The following is a 23,388-nucleotide window of genomic DNA, read 5'->3' on the forward strand; positions in this document are numbered from 1 at the left end:
TTTCAGTAGTAACAGGTTTTCTTTTTTTCCACTATTATTCTTTTGACTATGCTATCCGGATTTTTCATGGTGGGTGAATGCAGGCTATTAACTCAACCGGACAATGAAAGTTTTACGATTTGAACAATTCATATGTCAGTTCAACGTGTGTGTGACTGAGAAGTTGCACATACATTAAATATTGTGAATGAAATACTGTTTTAATCACCCAAGGAAAGCTGGCTTTTGAAAGAAAGTCTGGCGAATCTTACTATAACATAAATAATGAATCACCTAATTTATCTAATTTTAAAGCTCTGCACATTGAGTAGCTGTTATTTTTTAAAGAAAAATAGTATTGTCGAGAGATGTTTGTGACCCTCTTCATTTTGAATGGTATAAACATCTTTTCTGTGAATGATTCAGAAGTTCCTCCCATACTTCTGGATCTTTTATTAGTTTCCTTGGAACTTCACCATTAAATTTATATTATAGATAAAATAAATTTTTCCAGAATTTAGGGTATTTTTTTTTTTTAACCTGGAAGAGTCCTTTAACAATCAGTGAAGGGATGAATTTATGGTAAGGTATGTTTAATACTCAAACAATTATCCTTGAGTTTTGGTACACAAGATGTGTGTATATACATAACTCAGTTCTTTTAGTATGGATGTCTAAGCAGCATTCACTGGCAGGGAACTGGTATTTCCACATCTGAATTCTTCTTTAAACTTTAAAATGAAGAAAATGATAGTTGCCTCATGTAAAGTTGCTAGTGCAAAAATGGCTATATAATAAGCATTAATGTTTACATCTCTAATTATTTCTCCTGTAGCATAGAAGGAGCTAAAGTGTGTGGTGTTAATAGCTATTTGTGTATGACCAAGAGTAAGGATTAAAATTAAAAGGGAGAGAAGAGCACTTCTGTCCATGTTCCCTGATTGGGGAGGCCATGAAGGCAACCTAACAGCTTCATACTAATGAATGGCCTGGTATAGTACTGAGATGACCCATATTGGAGGGGAAAATACACTGAATATACCATCCCAGAAGTCCAAGAGAAAACAATTCCTTGAGTCATCTTTGTTCGCAGATATGTTGATTTACACTACCTATGTATCTAGAGAGTCAGCAAATGGTTGCAGTAAACCATTTCCAAGTTGTCTGATTCTGGTAGTCTTCATGTCAACCTTCTGAATTCTGACTGGTGCCCACAGAGCTTGTTCGCATTACAGAAACATGTTTTTTGTTTTTTTTTTCCATTTATCTCGTTCCCATTCAGTAATGGGTAAATGGTTGTCTTTTAATAATTTTAATATTTCAGTTATATAGTACATAAATCCATGTGTCTTTTTAGCAACTTAATTATCATGAGACTAGAACTTTGCATCTTGTGTTTCAAAAGGGAAGTGCTGAACAAGAAGAGAAACAGTATAAAGCCCAAATTCAAAAGTATTACATAGAAGACCCTATGAGATAAAAGTAAGGTCATATCAAGAGTGTAGTTTTCCTGACTAAAAATGTATTATCTTGATAATATATTACACTCAAGATTCCACCTTGCTTCAGTAGTGAAAATCTTATAATACAGCTAAGTACTTTTAACTTATTTTTTTAAGCCAGCATTGGAAGAGAAAAATTTTTTCCATTTTATCTTAAAAATCTTTTTAATAAGGTATTTTCCAAAATCTCTGTTGCCCATGAGCTAGCAATTCTAATTGCTATGTCAAGGGTAATTAATTTTATATACTCTCAAAGCCACTCTAATCCTTCTATCTCCAGATTGCAAAACTCTGCAGAACAGCGGCTCCCACTTCACCTTCATGAAGCAAATTTCCAGTCTGCTGAGTACTTCAGCATCTTGGTACATTAAGTTTCTATCTGTTTGAATTGATCAGGAAGAAACTAGCAGGATTATTGGCCAACACATGACAGTCTGTTACCATGAGAACAAGGCAAGATAATCATTTTGATCCCAGAAAATCCAGGAATTCTTAGGTCAGGAGCATATGGGTGTTTTTTATCCTTTGGTAAGATTGTTTTGCTTAAGAGTAGACATAGGCCCATAAGCCTGCATTGTTGTATTATGAGGTAGTTGCAGTGGGTGCTTGATTTCCAAATCAGTTTTAATGAAGTAAACTAATGTTTATCTGACACTTGGGAGAAGAAAAGTGTGAGTGAAGTATTATAATTACCATTGCTCCTACTACATTGTTAGTGGTAATAAGTGATCCTGTCCTAGGAAAATAGCAAAAAGTATTAACTGTTAAATTACTAGTAAAGTGAAGTTCTCTGAAGATTACAGGAAGAAAATGTTGTAATATAGTAGATAGCTAAGTGTCAAAAATTAGGCTTTTGGGAAGTTGACTTGTGGTCATTGCAACCTGGTTTTCCTTGTATTCCAAAGCGATGTTGTGTTTCCTGGCAACAAGATGCAGATAACGGCATGTTGAGCCTTGCTGAGAGATTCACAAACAAGCTGGAGCAGCCCAGGTTCACATGGTTACCACATTATTTGGCTAAAGCTATTAATCTCTGTGGTCAGGCCTGTAAAGCTGGTCTATCTGTGCAGATTGCACATAACCAGGAAGTGTGTGTTCAGCTGTGTATATGTCGAAGTTGGAACCAGCAGTCTTTGGATTCAGAAATAATGAATGGCAGTTGTTTATCCCACTGTTTTCAGTAGTTTATATGGCTTGGTAAATCATTATCATATTCTGTATCCATAACATCTTCATTGTGTGATACTTGGGGAAAGTTCATAGTTCTGGGTCTCTAGCAGAGATGAAAGTTCATAGTTTCAAACTGTACAGATAAAATTTTTTATTTAGCTTTGCAAATGTATTGGATTTAATACCTAAATCTAAATTATATGTATAGTGTTCATTTTGTTCTCAGGAATGAAATTGGAAAGGAAGTTGAACTAGATAAACTCACAGGACCTTTCCAACTTTTTAGTCAAGATGCTTAGATACTAAAAGCACATTAAAAAAGGATTTCAATAATACATGCTTATTTGTTCCTTGTAATGAAATTATGATGTAATCCCACTTTGCTTTCTCATTTTGCTTTTGTACATCTACAAACGTTCATTGCCAACATCAACTGCATACTAGTGTGTATGTACTTCCCAGATATAGATGCTGAGGCTTCTTTTTTGCACACGAGATGAGCCTTGGAGAATTTCCAAATTCCAAATATACAGTTGAGAAACAACATTGAGTGTTGTGTTTTCGATTAAGAAAACAGAGTCTCGAACAGTGTAGGCACTCATCCTTAGTAGACGATGACATTGGATGGCAGAATTAAGCAGTTTTAAAAGAGCCTTGCACACTGTGGAGTACTGTTGTGGATAATTGAAATTATGGAGGTTGTGCAAATCTCTCTTTAGCAAAAAAGATCACCACTGGTTTCATATTACATTCATTTTAAATTGAGCCAGAACAATTTTCTAGTTATTTCCACCTGTCAAGAAGGGACACACTGCAAACCTTATTTTGGAGGCTACCTGCAGGTGCACATGTGACCAATGATTATTTCTAATTCTGAATTTATTGAAAGAGAGTGGAGGTGAAGAGGAAGAGGAAAGTTGCAAACCCTGAATCCATTATTAATTTTTTTCAGAGGACAGGGTTTTTTTCTTTTGGGATTAATGCTCACTGATAAAAGAGGGAGCTTTAGTTGCTTTAAGGCTTAAGGCTAGAGTGTTGTCATAGTTTTAGTTGCTGAGTGATTTTGATTGCTAATTGCCCTTAGAAGTCTATTTTTAAACTCTGTCCAAGGGACAATACCATTAGATGACTTCACAGAAACTATATAAAAGAGAAATGTATATTAATGATCATAAAAAGCATATACTGTTACAGTCCCTATATGACTTGCATAGAGAATTAGCTAAACTAGAGCAAGCTCCTGACTGAACTCTACTGGAGTAGTTAAATTAGCCAAGTTAGCTCTGGCGTGCACAGCTGTGATGATGTATGAACTAACTCATTATGTGTTATTGATAACACTGGAGAGAGGAGAACAGCTGAAACTTACTATGCCTTGTGACTTTTTGGTAGTTCTTGAATATACACAGCTGGATGAGTTTAAATTTATTTTAAAAATTTCTGCCTAAGAGAAAGACAGCTCCATAAGCAAGAACTGTGTTTGAAGTGACTTTCAAAATGTGTGCCTTGTGCTTTAGGATAAAGCAATCCAATGAATTATTTTTTGTACTTCTTTATGCTACTATTTACATATGAAATAAAACTAATTGGCTTCTGTCTATACTAACCCAGAGAAGTTACTGGATCTGTGTAGAGCTATCATGGCAATCAATAGCAATCATTTATTTATTCCCTTTTTGGTTTTTCATCAATAAGCAGATTAGACTTTTTGAAGCAGCTGCCACCTGGCTTCAGGTTGGGGTCATTCTTTTCCTGATGTATTTATGGTAATGAAAATGAACCTTGTCAAAATGATTTATAACTTTTAAATCAGACAGTTGGAGGAAATAGCTTGTAAGGTTATGTGGCATTCCCTAAAAATAATTGCATGATACATTATATATTTTATCATTGAGTTGAATCCAAAGCTCTTACTTTTTATTGTAAGTAAGAAAAAAAAAGGAATACAAGTTGAATATCCCTTATCCAAAATTCTTGGAGACCAGAAGTGTTTCAGATTTTGGATTTTGGAATATTTGCATAGTACCCCAGTTAAGCATCTGAAATCTGAAATGCTCCAGTGAGCATTTGGGTATCATCTTGGTGCTCAGAAAGTTTTGGGTTTGAAGCATTTCCGATTTTCAGATTTGGGGTGCTCAATTTATAGTAGTAACTCCATTCAGCATTTAAAACTTCATTCTGCACATAGTGGGCATGCAAAAAAAAATGCTACTTTTGACTGATAACTCTGTTGTGTCCCTGTAAATCTATTTCCTATTATACTAGAATTATCCTATTATACTAGAATTTCTAGATCATAGATTTACAATCTACCATAAAGCAAAGATAAACTTCATAAGTTCTTCTGTGTATTTCTAATCATGGTCAGTGATCCTTAGTTTTATTCTGGGTTTGGGTGCTATTCCTAAAGGATAAAGCAGTATGTAGTCCACGCAAACCTTGACTACTCAAGGAATGCTACAAAAATACAGCCATTTGAGATTATGACTTTTTTCCCATGGTCTCTTTTATTTTTATCTCCTGATTTGAGACCACCAGATTCTGCATCCTTTGTCTGATGGTGATGATTCTGGATTGCATTTAAATTAGGACCTTAAGTCCTCTTAACCTTAGCCAACAACCTTTAATAATTATCAGTCTCCAATTTGTGAGTTGCAGTTGTCTTTTTGTGGAAGGAAAACTTAGTACATGTGTATATCATTTTTTGCAAAGGAAAAAACAAATATATTTCAAATTGCAAGATAATTATTTTGGCACAACTTGTATGGCTAGTTCAAATTGGACACTGTAAAAGTTTTGAAAGAAACTCACTTTGTAAAAGTAGGAGAGTTTCTCTTTTATAATAAGATTGGGGTCTTAAGGTAAAGTGAGTTCGAGAGATTTTGTATCTTTGAAAAAGACCACAGTGCTGAAGGTTAAGCCATTTTCCCTTTGATTCTGGGTTTGAAATAGGTGATAGCCTGAGATCTTGATTTTACCTCTACTTTGCAACACCTTAAACAGAAACTGTACAACGAATAAAATACTTCTGAAGTTCACCATTTCTAGGAGCAAACAAGCCACATTTTAGATGTGAAGGAATTCTTTTTTTTGAGACCAAGTTTCAGGCTGGAGTGCAGTGGCACAATCTCGGCTCCCGCAACCTCTGCCTCCTGGGTTCAAGCAATTCTCCTGCCTCAGCCTTCCTGAGTAGCTGAGATTACAGGCATGCGCCACCACGCCCGGCTAATTTTGTATTTTAGTAGAGACAGGGTTTCTCTATGTTGGTCAGGCTTGTCTCGAACTCCCGACCTCAGGTGATCCACCTGCCTCAGCCTCCCAAAGTGCTAGGATTACAGGCGTGAGCCACTGCGCCCGGTGATGTGAAGGAATTTCTTTAACAAAACTAAATAGGGCTTATTTTTATATTTATAGATTGTTTATGACAGTGCTTTCTAGGGACTGAGAATTATACCGTATACAGACTCACCCCAATTTAAAATTTCTTCCTTCAAACGTTAAACCTAATCCACCCCAATCCCTGACACAGTAACTGAAAGCTTTAAATTTTTGAGATTAATTCACTTGTTAATAGTGAATTTGAAATTACAAGTGGTAGGTTCTGAAATACATTTTGAAATTTTTGAAAATTAAGGATTTTATGTACAATAAATTCTGTTTGTAAAGATTTATATTCAGTCTGTGAAGAGGACAGTATTGCAGACTTGAGCTAAATACAATCAATTCTGTGATTAGGAACTCAAATTTTAGAAGTTGATGACATTAGTAAACTTCTAATTGTCATTTGTGAAACTTCCAATTTTCCTTGCTGACTTAGCTAGTTACTGTTACTAAGGCAAGCATAGAAGAGAGTTAACTAAGCATTCCTATTTGCCGTTTCCACACAACAAAATGTGTCTGTCTCCTGGATCTTTCTCTGCTCTATGCTGTTTACTTACTGGTAACACCCACTTGACAAGTAAAGAACCTTTGCATGGTCATCACAATGAAAGGATAAGTTCTTACAAGAGTGAGAATGCTAGAGCAACTATTCCTTTTCACCTTCTACAGAAACCAGTGACTTTCGAGTATGTGTACCACAAAAAGTTGTGTAAGGAGTGTTTTGAGAATCTCCCATGACTAAGTTGTCTGAGGAAGAGTTCAGTAAATTTGTATTCTTCATGCAAATTGAAGTCCTCTGTTTTGGTGCTATTGCCTCTGAGTTTAAGGAAGGATTTGTGAGTAATCTTACGTTGAAACATAGTACTTCTGGTAATGATTAGAAAATATGTTTAGACCACACTTACAAGAATTTCTCTTTATTACGTTAGCTTTTCTTTTTGAATTAATTGAAGAATTCTTAAATTGTCCCACTTATACGACATAGCCAAAGAGTTTGGATGATCATCTTTGGTCTAAATTTTCACTAGCACTTGAACAGTCAGTGAAGAATGGCAAGGGTGAGGACCAAAGGGTGAACTTTGCTTGCAGTAGTGCATGTGCTTTCAGAATCTTGCATGCACCCTGTGATCTTCACAGTTCCTGCAGCTGATCAAGGTGTAGAGAGGGCAAACGGCACAAAATACTCTAAATAATTTCCTGCTGTGGTTGGTCTTTGGTTTCTGACTGTCACCTGGCTTAGCTCTTTCATTACCAGGCATTTAGAGAGTAAAAATTAGCACAGGATAAACACTGGGTTTGCCTTCTAAGGTTTAATTACTCATCCTAATAAAAGAAAGACATCCTTGAATCTGGGCAGAGTATGTGAAACAGAGTCAGGGTAAAGTATGTGAAACAGAAGGAACTTTGCTTGCTTGCTTTCTGACATTTGGATTATCCAAATGCTGGCAGACATCAGAAGCATTATGTTAAGTGTTCTACAAATTTGTTACTCAGAAATAATTTCGACGCTCTTAACTAATTGATAAAATTGAATCTATCATAGAAACTTGGCTTTGTAGAATCCAACTCCCTCAGAAAAAGTTACCAATTTAAGACGATGTTTGTTTTGTTATAGCTTATAAAACCTAGACAATAAAAAGACTCTTCGTCTTTTCTATAGGAAGTCTTTTTCTCTAGCAATTTGTTTAAAGAACTATCAGAGTGATGAATTCTCTATATATAGTTTGCTTGTATGCATTCAGATCTCTAGTCTGCTGAAAGCTGTTTACTCTTCTCTGGGTTCTTAGCATCAAATACGTAATAAGTCACCAATGAGTATATTTCTGATTCTTTCATTGATCAGTTAGTTCATCTGGACTAATTGGGGAAAAAGCCAAAGCTAAATAATAGAAAATTCTGAGTAAAAACCTTTTTATGGGTATCATTTGTAATTTAAAAGTCAAAGCAGAAATAAATTAAGCTAATAGTTTATATCTTACTAGGCATTATTAGAAAATATTTTTATGATAACTATAACTAGTAGTTATGTGTAAATGAGTGCTGAATTGAGGTATTTGAAAGCAACTTATTTTTAAGTAATTTTATCATTTACATATAGTATTATATTTATGTAGAAAAAATTATAAAAACGTTTATTTTATCCCTTTTTAAGGGATGTCAAAGTCTATATTCAAAAAATTGAATTAACCACTATTTGTGCCTTGAATACATGGGAGGCATTTTTTATTGTTTACTTTGAGATAAGATAGAAACCTCTCAGTTTTAAAAATATTTTTCTTAACAGAGGGAATATCTACTCTTTATAAAAATCAGTGATTGCATAATTTAAGGTAGTATAAGGCATGCTACCAATTTATAAAAACTAACCTGTGCCTTCTATCCCAGCTGTTCTTACAGAAATTAAGTTTCACTTTCTCATCAGGCCATGGTTGAGAAGTATGTCTCACTTATAGTGCCTTCTGTGATCTTTGGACATGTGACTAAACTTGAATAAAAGTTAAGGCTGTATGACATTTCTGGTACCTTCATGATGCAAAATTTAATCCCACACTACCATAAATAGATGGCAATGAGATCTTCTGATCTCATAAGTGTAATTTTTATTTATGAAAGATTTTAGACTTATCCACATTTTATTGGAAAGTGTTTTTGTGTTCTTTGCTTTGATCTGTAGTTGTGTAATAGAAAACAAACAACAAAAAAGCCAGCATAACAATATTTTAGTAGGTTCTTTTCCTTAAGTAGATACTGTGATTTGCTTTTAGTGGTTGCATTGGGGCCGGTGGACTTCATTGTATGGTATTATTTATTAGGGGTTTAGCAAACATCTAGATGTATTCAAATGGCTATGTCTTAGTATCAATGTGTTTTGAGAATAAACTGTGTTATGTTTGTTTAGCTCCCCACATGCTTTTGGAGAATATACAATTAAAAAGCTTAAAAACAGATAATCTTTTTCATTTAGGAAACTTACCTGCCTCTCTTTCTTCTATCTCTTATCCTTTATTTTTCATTTCACTGGGTTCACTTCTAGAATGACTTTTAAGACTACAGATGTCTAACGATTTATGAATCAGACATGAGGTTTGGCACACAGATAAATGTGATTTCAGACAGCATCCTTCTCACTAACTTGCTGCCTTCTTGGAATAAGAATTTCCAAGATGTCTCAGGAGGTACCAAGGGAGCAGCAACAAAGCCTAATGATCACTTCTTCAAGAATTTATCCCAAGAAATGCATTGTATCTTAAGGTGGGGAACACTTTTACCTACTCAAAAATCTTTTGAGGTATTCAGATAAATCCATGATCTGAGTTTTATGTTAATAGTTTTACAGTGTCATAGTGTGGTAATTAAGTGTAGAATTTTAACCTCTGAGGCTGGGCGCAGTGGCTCACGCCTGTAATCTTAGCATTTTGGAAGGCTGAGGCAGAAGAATTGCTTGAGACCAGCCCAGGCAACATGGTGAAACCTTGTCTCTACAGAAAAATACAAAAATTAGCTGAGTGTGGTGGATCATGCCTATAGTCACAGCTACTGGGGATGCTGAGGTGGGAGGGTAGTTTAAGCAAGGGAGTTTGAGGTGGCAGTGAGCCTAGTTGGCACTATTGTACTCCAGCCTGGGTGACAGAAGACCCTATCTCAAAAAAAAAAAAAAAAAACTGAAAGAAAAAGAAATTTAATCTCTGGTGAGTATTAAAAGATGTTGCTTTGGATGTAAGCATTTATGAATAAGTTTTATTGCCGCCCCCCCCCATAAGTAGCCCTGTGCTACTTATTTGAGGCAGTGTTAGCAAAAATCTTAAGTAGCAACAGAATAAACAATAGTTTTGCTTCTAAAGAAGAAAGTTACGAATACATAGTTTTCTGAAGTTTAATAACTACACTGTTTTCACAAAATGTGTTGGTATTGTGTATGCCGTGGCTTTGATTCTCATCACCTTGTAACATATTTGAAGGGATATAAGCTGCCAGATATTCGAGCATTGCTAAATGAGTCCTGGAAATATCAAAGCCAGGTATCAAAAGCCAGCTATATTTTGTTCGCCAGTGAAATTTCTTTAGCAGCAGCAAACATATCCCATCTGCTGTGCCTGTCTCAAGCCAGTAGTGGAACCTCAAGTACTCTCCACATTGCATTTAATCTTTATCTTTCTATCATTATGACACTCCGTGTTGGGAGATATTTTCACTTTACATCATAATAAAATAAAAGGACACTACTAATTGTGTATGGTGAGTCTAGCTGATTAGGGTGTGTGTTAATTAGTTTGAGGTCACAGGCTTATCCTTGGAGAAACCAGTTAACTCTTACAGGCAGGAAGCCAAGGTTCTGAAGTCTAACCGATCTGGTTAAAACTGTACAGAGTAGGATTCAGAAAACTTTGTATTTAATCAACCTATGCCAAAGTCTGAGTTCTATGTTTTATTTCTGTCACCTTCCCACTTAAACCTGCTGTACGTCTTGTAATTTGTCTTGTTAATAGCACCATTATCCAACCACCCAGACCAGAAACATGGGACACATCCTAGACTCTTTTCACTCTCTTCTGCCCCACGTGTAATTATCCTTCATGCAGTTAAATTCTAACTCTTAAATACTTCAGATCATTCCTACATTGCCTCCTTAGTCCTCTTTCATCATATGTCTCTTGTGCAGTTCTAATAACTATAGATGGCTGTTCATAGAATAATATTGATAAATATCCTAATATTTAGCAGATGAATGGTTTTTCTCTACCTGTCCACTGCCAAAAATAAATAAGTAAATCATTCTTCTATACCACTACAACTGGAGTGACCTTTATAAAGGCAAGTCTGGACTTTGTTGTAAATTCACTGGTGTTTCCTACTGCCCATAGAATCAAGACCTAACTTCTTAACACAGTAAACAAAGCTCTTCATTATCTGGCCCAAGCCAACTTATCTAGTCCAGTTTTATCCCTTATCTCTCATAGATACATATACCCTAATCTCCCACATGAACTGGGTGTGCCTCTTGCACACTATTCTTGTGTGCCTTGTTTGGTTAGCTTCTACACATGGAGTCACTCTGCATGTGGTGTCCTGCCTCCCATTGTTTGCCTGGTAGCTGGACCTGGCTCATATTTTATCCACTCTGGAACAACTCCCTTGACCACCTTTCTTGACACCTTTTCCAGCAGAGGTAAGCCATCTGCTTCTGACCACCTTTGTGCCACACTTCACACTATGCTGCAAGGTTTCCTTTTCCCACTAGATTGGTGCTCTGTGTCATTTTGCCTTTTTCATTTTCTTATGGCCAAAGCAGAGCCCAGTACCAAATTAATGTGTCTACTTTAAATTACTTTGCTTTTTTTTTGGTCTCATTTTCTTCTTGGTTACAAACACTTTATAAACAGAGAAACTGCCTAAAATGGTTACACTCTTTACTGAGCTCCCAAATGTATAAACCCAAGAGCTATTTATCTGAGAAAGAAGTCGTGTTCTTACTATTTTCTGTTTCATTTAGCATCTTTTTCTTTTTTAGTTTTGGTTTGCATTCCAACTGTTTATTATTCATGTCATAGGTCCTTTTTACTTTCTTTTCAGGATCTTAAATACTAAGATATTAGTATACTTATTAAAGAAATGTGTGCGGCATACTTTCTGACTTAATGTGGGTGTTGGTGCTCTATGCATTGGTAATGTATGTCGGAAAATGTTGGCTTAATTGGTATATGTAGATATTTGTTGAATAAGAGGAGAACCATTGTTATAAAGCATCTAAATTATGAGAATGGGCGTCCTTTTCAGCATTTTAAATTAGTGTTGTATATGGATTCTTATAGTGGGATGTGTGGTGGTGAGATGTGGAAAAACAGAATTGTTAATATTTCAGCGGTTCAAGTTCATTCTTCCCTTAATAGCAAAAATCAGCAGTCTGTTCACAAGGTTTTGTTTTCTTCTGGTTCATGATAGGGCTGTATCTTAGATAAAACAATACTGATGGATTTAGCCATCTGATACAAATAGCAAGATATAAATCCTACTGTACAGTGGCTATCACCCATACTCTTTTTTGGCTGTCCCTCAGTAGAGATGCCTTTAGACCAGATGGGGTTTTCATCACAAGGATTATTGCACCTTGCTTTTACAGAGACACCCCCAATCTCTAGCACTGTCTCTCTTGCTCAGTTTCCAACATCCTGTATTTACTGCTTTGACTCTAACTTCATCTGCTCAATACTGTAAATTCCTAACCTTATATCTTAAGGCTCTGACACCCTGGACTTAAACGTCCACAGTTTGTTGCCTGAAGTCTCTCACATTGCTTGTTTTACCCCCTTATAGGAATTTACAGGTTCCCATTTCCTCATCTCTCAGATACCCCTGTTTAGAAGGTCTCCTTTTCCAACTACTTGTACCAATCCTGTCTCCACCCGTCTTTCAAGAAGCAGAGTGCTTGGAGACCTCTTTTTCCTTGTTCTTACAGCTCTTTACTTACAGTGATATTTCCTGTTACTTAAACTGCTTCTAAGATTCTTCTTCTTGCAGAAAGCTATCTTGGATTGATAAAGTAAAACCTCTTAATTTTCCTGACCTTTATCCATTACTGGATGCCAATAACCACCTCCTCTCCCATATTGCTGCATGTTTATTCTTTGTCTCTTATTTCCTGAATGTACTTGCCACTGATGAATTTAGATAGGCAGATGTACTGCTTCTTTGGCTTACATTTTGTTAGTTATTCCTTTCTTAATGCCCCTGGAAGACAGGGACTACATCTGTTTAATTCTTCGTGTATTGCCCAGTAGAGCCCACCATCACGATTATCATACATAGATGACTCATAATTGCTTTCTGATAATAGGAAACAATAGTTTGATAAAGAAGAATGTGGTGGCTGTTGAACATTTGGCATCCATATTGCACACATTCATACTGATGCAGATTGTGGAGGAAAAAACCTCTTGGCTTTAGATTTTTAAAGCATTCCCTGTTTAAGGGAGAGCAGGTGGTAAAATTAATCTTACAAAAAGATAATTTAATGTTTTTCAAATTTGTGATTTTTGTCTGTCAAGTTTAGAAAAAGCATATTGAAAATCAAATAGAGCTAAAACAGTACTTTGATACATCAATCCAAAGAACAGTTGATTGTAGTAAATTAGGATTTGTCGTAGAAACTTCATAATGCCCAAAGGACTAACATGCACAGAGAATGTAGCAAAAGCTGCAGTTGTAGATGTCTTTCTCATGCAAATCATTATCTATGAAGTCTCAGTAATACAGGCTTAAACAGAAATTGCTAGAGTGATGTCCAGAATAAAATCTGACACTAAACAGCAAAAAGCATTGGCTGTTTATATTATAATGCATGTTAACATAATGACTGCTGTTCTAAGAACTCCTTAAAGGAAATACTGAGTATTTGTGACTCATAATTGGGAACAGTTGCTGGGCGATAAGCTTAAAGGGGGAAAAATATGTTTAGAAACTTGAAACAATCTTAACAGGGAGAAAGTTTTTTATCTCACTTCCCAATCATAACATCAGATTCTCCTAAAGTTAATGAAAATTGCTTAAGGCAACTTGATATGAAGTTTAATTTAGGCATAGGAGTTCCAGTTTACAGGACTTTTTTTGTTTTTTTGTTTTGTCGTGTTTGTTTCACTTTTTAGGATTTCCCAGAAACATTTTTCTATTTGAATTAAATATTCCTACTTACCATAAATCATTTTAAAACAGTGGCCAAGTATTATTTTAAACTACATTATATTGTCTTATTTCATACTTAATTAATATTATATGTTGTTTTTGAGACCATATCCAACTAGTTAGTACTCTTACTAAGCAAGAAGTTTGGGGTTTATTGGCAAGATCTTTTGGAATTTTAAAGGAGTATACTGCTTTTTTGTAAGTTCCATACTTTTTGGCTTCATCAGTTGGTTATATGATTGTTTTTTCAGTGTAGAACCTGATTCATAAATTGTGAACATTGGGATAGAGGATGGCAAGTATTTGTATAATCCGTTTTTCAAATATTTGACTGCAGAATCTTTTGTGCACAGAATACCTGTTAATAGTTTTTGAAACAAGTATTCTAAGAGCAGATTTTGGAAAATGTGCTAGCTAGCAAAACCCGTAGATCAAATTTTTTTTTTAGACAGTTTCACTCTTTTTGCCTAGGCTGGAGTGCAGTGGTGCAACCACAGATCAAATTTAATATCCTTTTCAAAATCCTAATTTACAGCAAGGAAATAAGTTAATTATTGGGAAAATCTGTCTCAACACCTAGACTTCACATGTACCAGTCTTTCTGAATGCCTTTAGATCTAGAGTATTTCCTGTGTTGTAGACATCCATTTAGAAATCTGTGGTACCCTATGCTACAATATCTGTGCTGTTATCATATATTTAATTTTTTATATTTTCTTATAGTAACTTTCAAACATACACAAAAAAGAAAAGAGAGAAGAGTATAATGACCATTATGCCAGTTATTTGAAATAATGGTTCAAATGTTTCAAACTCTAGGTGAAGTTCCATAAAAGAGGAAACACAAATGTTTTTATTGGACTACGTTTTATAAATTATTAAATGAGTCTGATTCATATAGTGGGACTTCCCTCCAACAGTATGGAGACATTTGTAAAGGAATGATTCAGCAGCAGTCGACCAGATAATAAGATGACCAAAATATTCTCAAAGCTAAACCTCATAATAATCCAAACTATTTTTTTCTTCATGTTTTGCCAACATTTTTCAACCCACAGGATAAAAGATAATATTGATGTTGGGTGGATTAATACTGGCTTTATCCAGATTCATTTTATTTTTCCCTTCTTTTATTCTGTCTTTGATCAGGCAATACTGTGTATTCCTGTATTGGCTCAAGTAAACTGATGGCCTCTGAAAAAAAGGTCAAGCTTGAAGAGAAATTTTCTGTCTATATTTAGTTTCTACATATAGCATCATAGTAAAACTGACTCCCTGATTGGCTGAGGCCAGCCCACTGTAGAGTGGAGGGTGGGCTTATTTTGATTGGGTTAGGCCAGTGGTGCTGTGGGGTTAAATCAATCTTACTATAATTCCATGGCCTAGAAATTTTGGTCTTGATTAGAAAGGGCATGTAGGAAATGGATGCTGTGGAAACAACCGGCAATAAATACGCTTTTACTCCAAGTAAAGCAAGTTTTGAAAATTCTACAACAGGCTATGCTATGTATTTTTAATGTCCAATGATATTTTTAGATATTTCTGTTTTACAAATTTATTAACAGGTTTTTGGTTTTTTTTTGTTTTTGTTTTTTTTTTAGAGGACAAGAATTTTGGGCAGATTTGAATGCCATGAACGTGTATGAAACAACTGAATTTGACCAACTACGAAGGCTGTCCACACCACCCTCTAGCAATGTCAACTCTATTTACCACACAGTCTGGAAATTCTTCTGTAGGGACCACTTTGGATGGAGAGAGTATCCCGAGGTATTTACAGATTCTTTGTTGACAAGTACATTTTTCAAATTTATTTTTTTCTTCCTGTATTCTTTTATTCTTTCTTTACAACAATGACTAGGCAGAACTATGCATATAATCAAACAGCTTATGAATATAAAATTGAGTCTCATTGATACAAGAAAACTTTTCTCTTTTTCTTAAAATTTATTTCTTTCCATTAATTTGAAATCCAAAGATAGCATACCACTATTATCAGATAAATAAAATGCTTTCCACAGAATCTTGCATTATAGAGACGAAATACTTTGACCTGTTGCCACCTGTGGAGTAATTTTCACGACATGAGAATTGGTATAACTTTTGATTATATCTGGCTCCTGGGCTTATGGAGATTGGATCAAGTGTTACACTTAGCATTTTAGAAGCCCAATGGAAACAATCACTCATGTCTCTGGAAGAAGTACTTGAAAATGTTTATTGAGCTGTGGTCAGGGAAATCAGTTATTTACAATTTTCTCCTATGTGCACTTGCATCCTTAGTCTGAGACAGTGATAATAGCCCTTCAGTCTCAAAGCAAGGTTTTAAAATGATGATGGTTTACTTTGCTTCTGAATGACAATTCTGAGTCGTTTAAACACCCTCAAATGGACTTTAGAGATTAATTTCACATTCCAAAGATCTGACTTTTTCAATTTAAGTTCATTTCCAGCATTACAAAAGGGGGGAACAACTTATCTACCTTACTTTTATTTTTAAAGAAAATAGCAAAAGAAGAAAACCTAGTATGTTAATTATTGTTAAACACAATATTAAACTAAGTAAATTTAAGTAATCACTAGTATCTACCTTCCAAAGAGAATACAAGGCTGTTTAAAATGTACTCTCAGAATACTTGGTAATCACTAGTTATCTACCTTCCAAATAGAATACAAGGCTGTTTAAAATGTACTCTCAGAATACTCAGACTGTTCCTGTGTTTTTCCTCTGAGAAGTTTTTTGGGTTTAGAGCTTGAACTTTATATACCACCACCTTTTCAAATATTTATTTATTTATTTATTTATTTATTTATTTATTTATTTATTTATTTTGAGAGAGGGGTCTTGCTCTGTTGCCCAGGCTGGAGTACAGTGGCACAATCATAGCTCACTATAATCTCGAACTCCTGGGCTCAAGCAGTGCTCCTGCCTCAGCCTCCCAAATAGCTGGGACTACAGGTGCATGCCACCATACTCAACTAATTTTTATTTTTTATTTTTTGTGGAGACAGGATCTTGCCATGTTGCCCAGTCTAGTCTCAAACTCCTGGCCTCAAACAATTCTCCTTCCTCTGCCTCCCAAAGCGTGGGGAGTGGCTCACAGGCGTGAGCCACTGATACTGGCCAACATCACTATCTTTAATTCCTCTTTTGAAAACTCCCTTAAGAAATATGAACGAAAACTCTCTATGATATTATTAAGGCTCAAAATAGAATAAAATAGTTCCCTGGGCCCCACATGTTTTGTAAGGTGGAAATCCATGCCTTATGAACAGGGAGCATCTTTCCACCCTACATACTAGGAAGGAAAAAAAAATCTTAGCATATAAAGGGAGTTATTTAGACTCACTGTACTTTATTGAAATTCCTGTGAGGTTAACTTTTGCCTTTGGTTAATTTTCATTTTTAACCATGATCCATGATTATTAACTTTCCTTTTTTTTTTTTTTTTTTTGTTCTGTTTTCTCCTCCATAGTCTGTCATTCGATTGATTGAAGAAGCCAACTCTCGGGGTCTGAAAGAGGTTCGATTTATGATGTGGAATAACCACTACATCCTCCACAATTCATTCTTCAGGAGAGAGATAAAAAGGAGACCCCTCTTCCGCTCCTGTTTTATACTGCTTCCATATTTACAGTAAGTGTCGAGTATAAAGTTGCAATATTTACTCTCATTTTATGTAAATGCATTCCTGAATACTAGAGATAAAAAATAAATTAAGAGTCTACCTTGGTTAGTACCCCTAGAATGTGAAATTCCAAATTAGTCTTTGGATTTTAATTCCTCAACAAATTGAGTGTAAATAAGCTACAATAAATCCAGTTACACTAGAAGAATGAGTAACTTATTGGATTTTTTAGAGTTAACATTTTTCCACAACTAAATATAATTGTGTCTGGAATGAGTCACAGAACTTGCATTTACCTCCTTCATGGAAGATTTTTTCCTTCCATGAAACTACTTTCAAGATGAGACCCTTCTATGTTACAGGACAACTTAGCCAAACTGCCAGGGCAAGTGAGGAGAGTCCTACAAGGTGATTTCTTGTTTTCCTTTTGCTTGAGGGAATTTGAATGGGGAAAGTTCACCTTTTCAAATAATTTACATTCTCATTTGCTAGGTAAGCCACCTCTTCTTGTGATACTCACTAAAATTACTTGTCATACTTACTAAGAATACAGTTTCTTAATGTAAGGTTAGGACTGAACTCACTCTTCTGAATTGTAGGTGAGCTTTTCTTCCATTTTGCCAAGAGTTGTTTCTTCCTTTGGTCTCCAGACAACCCAGTGGCACATCTTTATAGATACCAAAAGGTGGGGCACATTACCATTCACATGGCCACCTTTGAAAATTAGTATCTCTAGGGAAATCATTATCTACTCCAGTCAGATATGCTATTTTTAGAGACTGATTTTGAAAATGGTATAGGTTTACTTGGTTTTATGAACTTTAGAAGTCTAGCGTAATGGTTGGTTTTTTTGTGCTGATCTTTGAGGAAAAGATACCATTTTTATATTCCTACTGTTTTTATTTTAGCTCAAACTGTTTTCCCTAAGTTGTTATGAGAAAATCTTAGTGATTCTAATCCCATGTTTGGAAGGGGAACAGTAAAAACAAAATACAAATAAAAATCCCTGAAATGATCAGTATCCAAAAGAAATTTGTAGTAAGATTAATCTTAGAAATATATATTGGATTGGGTTAAGTGTGTTCTTTCTTCTAAGTGCCAGTTAGAAAAATTTTACCTTGTAGGGTTTCTTAAAAAATTAGAACTAGTAAAAATGCCATTTCTGTGATTTTACTAGCACAGCTGGAGATAGTGTCAGTGTCCCGTAGTTAGGAATATATTGTCCTCCTGGTGAGATAGTAGAACCCATTAGTGAGACCAGCAGCTTGGCATGCTGAGCCAATCAAGCAAGATAGAACTTCTGTGTGAGGGTAAGAATGCAAGTTCTGCATTGTTGGAAAGTTTCAGTGAATGGTGAAAATGCATCTGTTTTTATCTCATGATAAGTAATTATGGAATATGCCCTCTTTTTTTTTTTCTTTGAAACTTAGGCTTGTTTTGTAAAAGTGTGAACTATAAAGATAATATAAGCAGCAATACAATTAATGCCATAAATATGCCTTCATTATACAGGCATATCTTGTTTTATGGTGCTTTGCTTTATTGTACTTCACAGATAATTGTGTTTTTTACAAATTGAAGGTCTGTGGCAGCACTAGGTCAAGCCAAATCATTAGTGCTGTATTTTCAACAGCATGCGCTCATTTTGTGTCTCTGAATCACATTTCGGGTATTCTTCGGATATTTCAGGTGTTTCATTATTATTGTATCTGTTATGGTGATCTGACCGGTGATCTTTATGTTACATTTGTTTCGGGGTGCCAAGAACAGCACCCACGTAAGACGGCAGAGTGTTCAAGTGAAAGGAAGAGTTACACATCTCTAAGTCAAAAGCCAGAAATGATTAAGCTTAGTGGGGAAGGCATGTCGAAAGCTGAGATAAGCCAAAAGCTAGGCCTCTTGTGCCTTAACATTAGCCAAGTTGTGAATACAAAGGAAAAGTTCTTGAAGGAAATTAAAAGTGCTACTGTAGTAAGCACACGAATTATAAGAAAGTAAAACAGCCTTCTTGCTAATATAGAGAAAGTTTTAGTGATCTGGATAAAAGATCAAACCAGCTACGACATTCCCTTAAGCCAAAGCCTAATCCGGAGCAAGGCCATAACTTTTTTCAGTTCTTTCAAGGCCGAGAGAGGTGAGGAAGCTGCAGAAGAAAAGTTTAAACCTAACAGAGGTTGGTTCATGAGGTTTAAGAGCCCATCTCTCTAATATAGAAGTGCAAGGTGAAGCAGGGAGTGTTGATGTAGAAGCTGTAGCAAGTTATCCAGAAATCTAGCTGAGATCATTGATGACAGTGGCTAAACTAAACAAGAGATTTTCAGTGTAGACAAAACAAACTTATATTAGAAGAAGATGCCATCTAGGACTTCATAGGTAGAGAGAAGTTGATGCTTGGCTTTAAAGGACAGGGCTATCTTGTCAAGGGCTAATGCAACTGGTGACTTTAAGTTGAAGCCTAGGGCCCTTGAGAATTGTGCTAAATCTACTCTGCCTGTGCTCTATAAATGGAAAAAGTGTGGATGACAGCACATCTGTTTATAGCATGGTTTACTGAATATTTTAAGCCCACTATTGAGACCTGCTCAAGAAAAAAAGATTTCAAACTATTACTGCTCATTGACAATGCACCTGGTTACCCAAGAGCTCTAATGGAGATGTACAGATTAGTGTTTTCATGCATGCTATACAACATCCATTCTGCAGCCAACTTATCAAGGAGTCATTCTGACTTTCAAGACCTCCTATTTTAACAGTATATTTTGTAAGGCTATAGCTGCCATACATAGTGGTTCCTTTAATGGATCTGGGCAAAGTAAATTGGAAAACTTTTGGGAAGGATTTACCATTTTAGATGCCATTAAGAACATCGTGATTCATGGGAGGGGGTTAACATACCAACATTAACAGAAATTTGGAAGAAGTTTATTTCAGCCCACATGGATGATTTTGAAGGGTTAAAGACTTCAGTGGAGGAAGTCACTGCAGATGTGGTGGCAATAGCAAGAGAGGTAGAAGTAGAAGTGTAGCCTGAAGATGTGACTGAATTGCTACTATCTCATGATAAAACTTGGATGCATGAGGAGTTGCTTCTTTTGGATGAGTAAAGAAAGTGGTTTCTTGATATGGAATCTACTGGTGAAGATGCTGTAAAGATTTTTGAAATAATAAAGGGTTTGGAATATTACATCAACTTAGTTGATAAAACAACAACAAGGTTTGGGAGGATTGACTGCAACTTTGAAAGAAGTTCTGCGGGTAAAATGCTTTCAGATGGTACTGCATGCAACAGAAATCTTTCATGAAAGGAAGGGTCAATTAATGTGGCAAATTTCATTGTCTTATTTTAATAAATTGCCACTGCCACCTCAACCTTCAGCAATCACCACCCTGATCAGTCAGGCCATCATCAAGGCAAAACCCTCCCACCAGTAAAATTATTATGACTCACCAAAGGCTCAGATGATTGTTAGTGTTTTTTTAGCAATGAAGTATTTTTAAATTAAGGTATAAATATTGTTTTTTTAAAGAATGAATGCTATTATGTACTGAATAGACTATGGTATAGAGTAAACATAACTTTCATATGCACTGGGATACTAAAAAATTGTATTACTCACTTTATTGTGATATTTGCTTTATTGCAGTGGTCTGGAATAGAACGCTCAATATCTATTAGGTAGTCATATATTGATAATATGGGCTTACAAGAGAACAAAAATAGTTACTCTTTATTTTCCTTTTTCTTTTAAAAATTTTCTATTTTAATCTTTCTGTCTAAAACTGATAATCAGGTATAAAGTAAGAGATCAGCAAATCAAAGAAATATTAGGCAGATAAACTTCAGTGACAAAAGAGTAGAGAAATAGCCAGTCCACCAGGGTGGGATGGGTAAATGCAGTGATCCTATCTACCCTAGAGTGTGGGGCTGAAGGACCTAGTAGGGAGAAAGATGAGGGGAATTGGTTCCAAAAAGCATATTTTAGAAGTAGATTCCAGAGGCTATGATCTTAGCCAGGGAAAATGTTTCTTTTTTAAGTGGTTTTTGTTTTGTTAAAGTTTTAAAACTTTTTTAGAGACAGAATTTCCTCTGTCGCCCAGGGTAGAGTGCAGTGGTATGATCATCATAGCTCACCGTAACCTCGCACTCCTGGGTTCAAGTGATCCTCCTGCTTTAGCCTCCCAAGTAGCTGGGACTTACAGGTGGATGCTGCCATCCCCAGCTAATGTTTTCTTTTTTTTCTTTGGTGTAGAGACAAGGTCTCACTATGTTGCTGAGGCTGGTCTTGAACTCCTGTCCTCAAGCAGTCCTCCTGCCTCAGCCTCCCAAGTAGCTGGGATTACAGGCATGATGTTTTGTTTTTAAGTGTTATTAAATGCAAAGGATTAAAAAAAATAGGTGTTAAAGAGGCCACAATTCTCAGGGAATCAGATGCCTAAGAGTAGAAGGGGTGGGGTAGGAAGTTGACTTAATTAATGAATTTTCTACAAATTCAGCTGTTTTTAAAAGGTTTCTCCTGCTTTTTAATGGGGCTGATAAACAGGAGTTTATTCTTTAATAATCTTAGAATACTTGAACTGAGACTGCATAAGCAAACAAAGCTTAGGGGTTTGGTGGTTCAGTGCTTTCAGCTGAAAGAACATTTATCCCATGCAGTCACCTCATGGTCATGAGAATGCCTGGCACAGTTTCTTTAATCCCCCCTGAAAAGGATAAAATGAATTAATTTGTATTTCATCGCTGAAACTGATTTAGTAAACATCTTTCAAAATGGTAAGGGGAAGGAGGGAAAGTAATAAAAGGTGAGTTTGGATTCTGAAATTTCATTCTTCAGAGATCCTTGTGTAGAAGCTCAGTTCCCTTTGACTCCCTCTCTAGAGAAGGCTGGTGTCGGTCTGTGAAACATGCAGTATATCTTTGGAATACCCATGCAGTGAATACAGATTCATTCTCAGAAAATAAAGGCACATTTGTCACTGCGCTTGAAACATATTTTTTTAACCCATGGCTATTAGAGTGTTGAAGCCCATCAGACAGATGTGTATATGCATTTTTATGTTTTAGGCAAGTTAGGATGTTGGCTTGTTAAAAGTAAGCATCTGTGGGTTGGAATGGATGTTAACCATATACATAGTCCAGTTTAATATCTTAGAATGGATAGGATTTATTTATCTCGGCTCATCTTCAAGCATATGTTAGTAATAATGGACCTCCATCCCCTGCAAAAAAGGAAAAGCTATATTTGAAGTTTTCATTTTATGGAACGGGTCCATAGTAGTGATATCAGAAAGAAAAGGGGCAGAATCTCTTCTGTTGTCACGGCTAGGTTTGCTGTACAGGCTGACAGTCTAAAACCTCTAGAGGAGAGTGTTTGCAGAGAATCTTACCTTTTTCTTTCAAACCAGAAGCCTGTGTTGGTAACTTCAACCCCTGATAATAATAGAAAACCTGGTGGGCTGGGGACTTACCCTTTTCTTTGCAAAGCTGGATAGAGGGAGGAGCTATTAAATAAAAATAAGGGGCTTATATTCTTTGCTTCCCTGCCATTCCTCCAGATTAGTGATGGCTTTTTAAGGAGTTATAGATATTTGAGAATCTGATTAAAGCAGTGAGACCTCTCTTCAGGAAAGTGTACCAGTGAAAAATGTACCATTGTATCAGAAAAATGTATCAGTACTGAGGATTCAAAGGAATCTGTGTGGGCTCTGAGAAAATGCTACAGAGGACAAGGACTGTTGTGCCTTTTGTTGTGAAGGTTGGAGAAACCAGCAGCACTTTAAATCTCCCCCTGTACTTAAAAGCATCTCGGAGATTCAGTAAGCCCTGGATCCACCCATCCATCCAGGACTCTGTCTCACAAAGAGACTTTGAGGCACATTAAATTGAAGGCACAGTCACTTGTAGAAGGTGGGGGTTAGAGACGGCAGTGATGCTTCCATTGTTTTAGCTTCTTGAAAGTCATCTCCTAAAAGACTGTGTGTTGATGATAATGCGGTGGTGGTGGTGGTGGCGGTGGCGGTGGCGGTGGCGGTGGCGGTGGTGGTGGTGGTGG

The 23,388-nt window shown here is 35.9% G+C and overlaps 1 protein-coding gene across 3 annotated transcripts in view; it reads left to right on the forward strand.

The window, feature by feature from the left end:
* Positions 1-23,388, forward strand: part of TIPARP (TCDD inducible poly(ADP-ribose) polymerase) — a 32,323-nt gene that overhangs the window by 4,234 nt on the left and 4,701 nt on the right. For all 3 annotated transcript variants that reach the window (XM_019024701.4, XM_063704315.1, XM_019024703.3), the window contains exons 3-4: positions 15,311-15,479; positions 17,186-17,346. In XM_019024701.4, the coding sequence (XP_018880246.1) occupies positions 15,311-15,479; positions 17,186-17,346 (330 nt within the window). The remainder of the gene's footprint in view (positions 1-15,310; positions 15,480-17,185; positions 17,347-23,388) is intronic.

Source organism: Gorilla gorilla, chromosome 2 (genome assembly GCF_029281585.2).
Source record: "Gorilla gorilla gorilla isolate KB3781 chromosome 2, NHGRI_mGorGor1-v2.1_pri, whole genome shotgun sequence".
Lineage (NCBI taxonomy): Eukaryota > Metazoa > Chordata > Mammalia > Primates > Hominidae > Gorilla > Gorilla gorilla.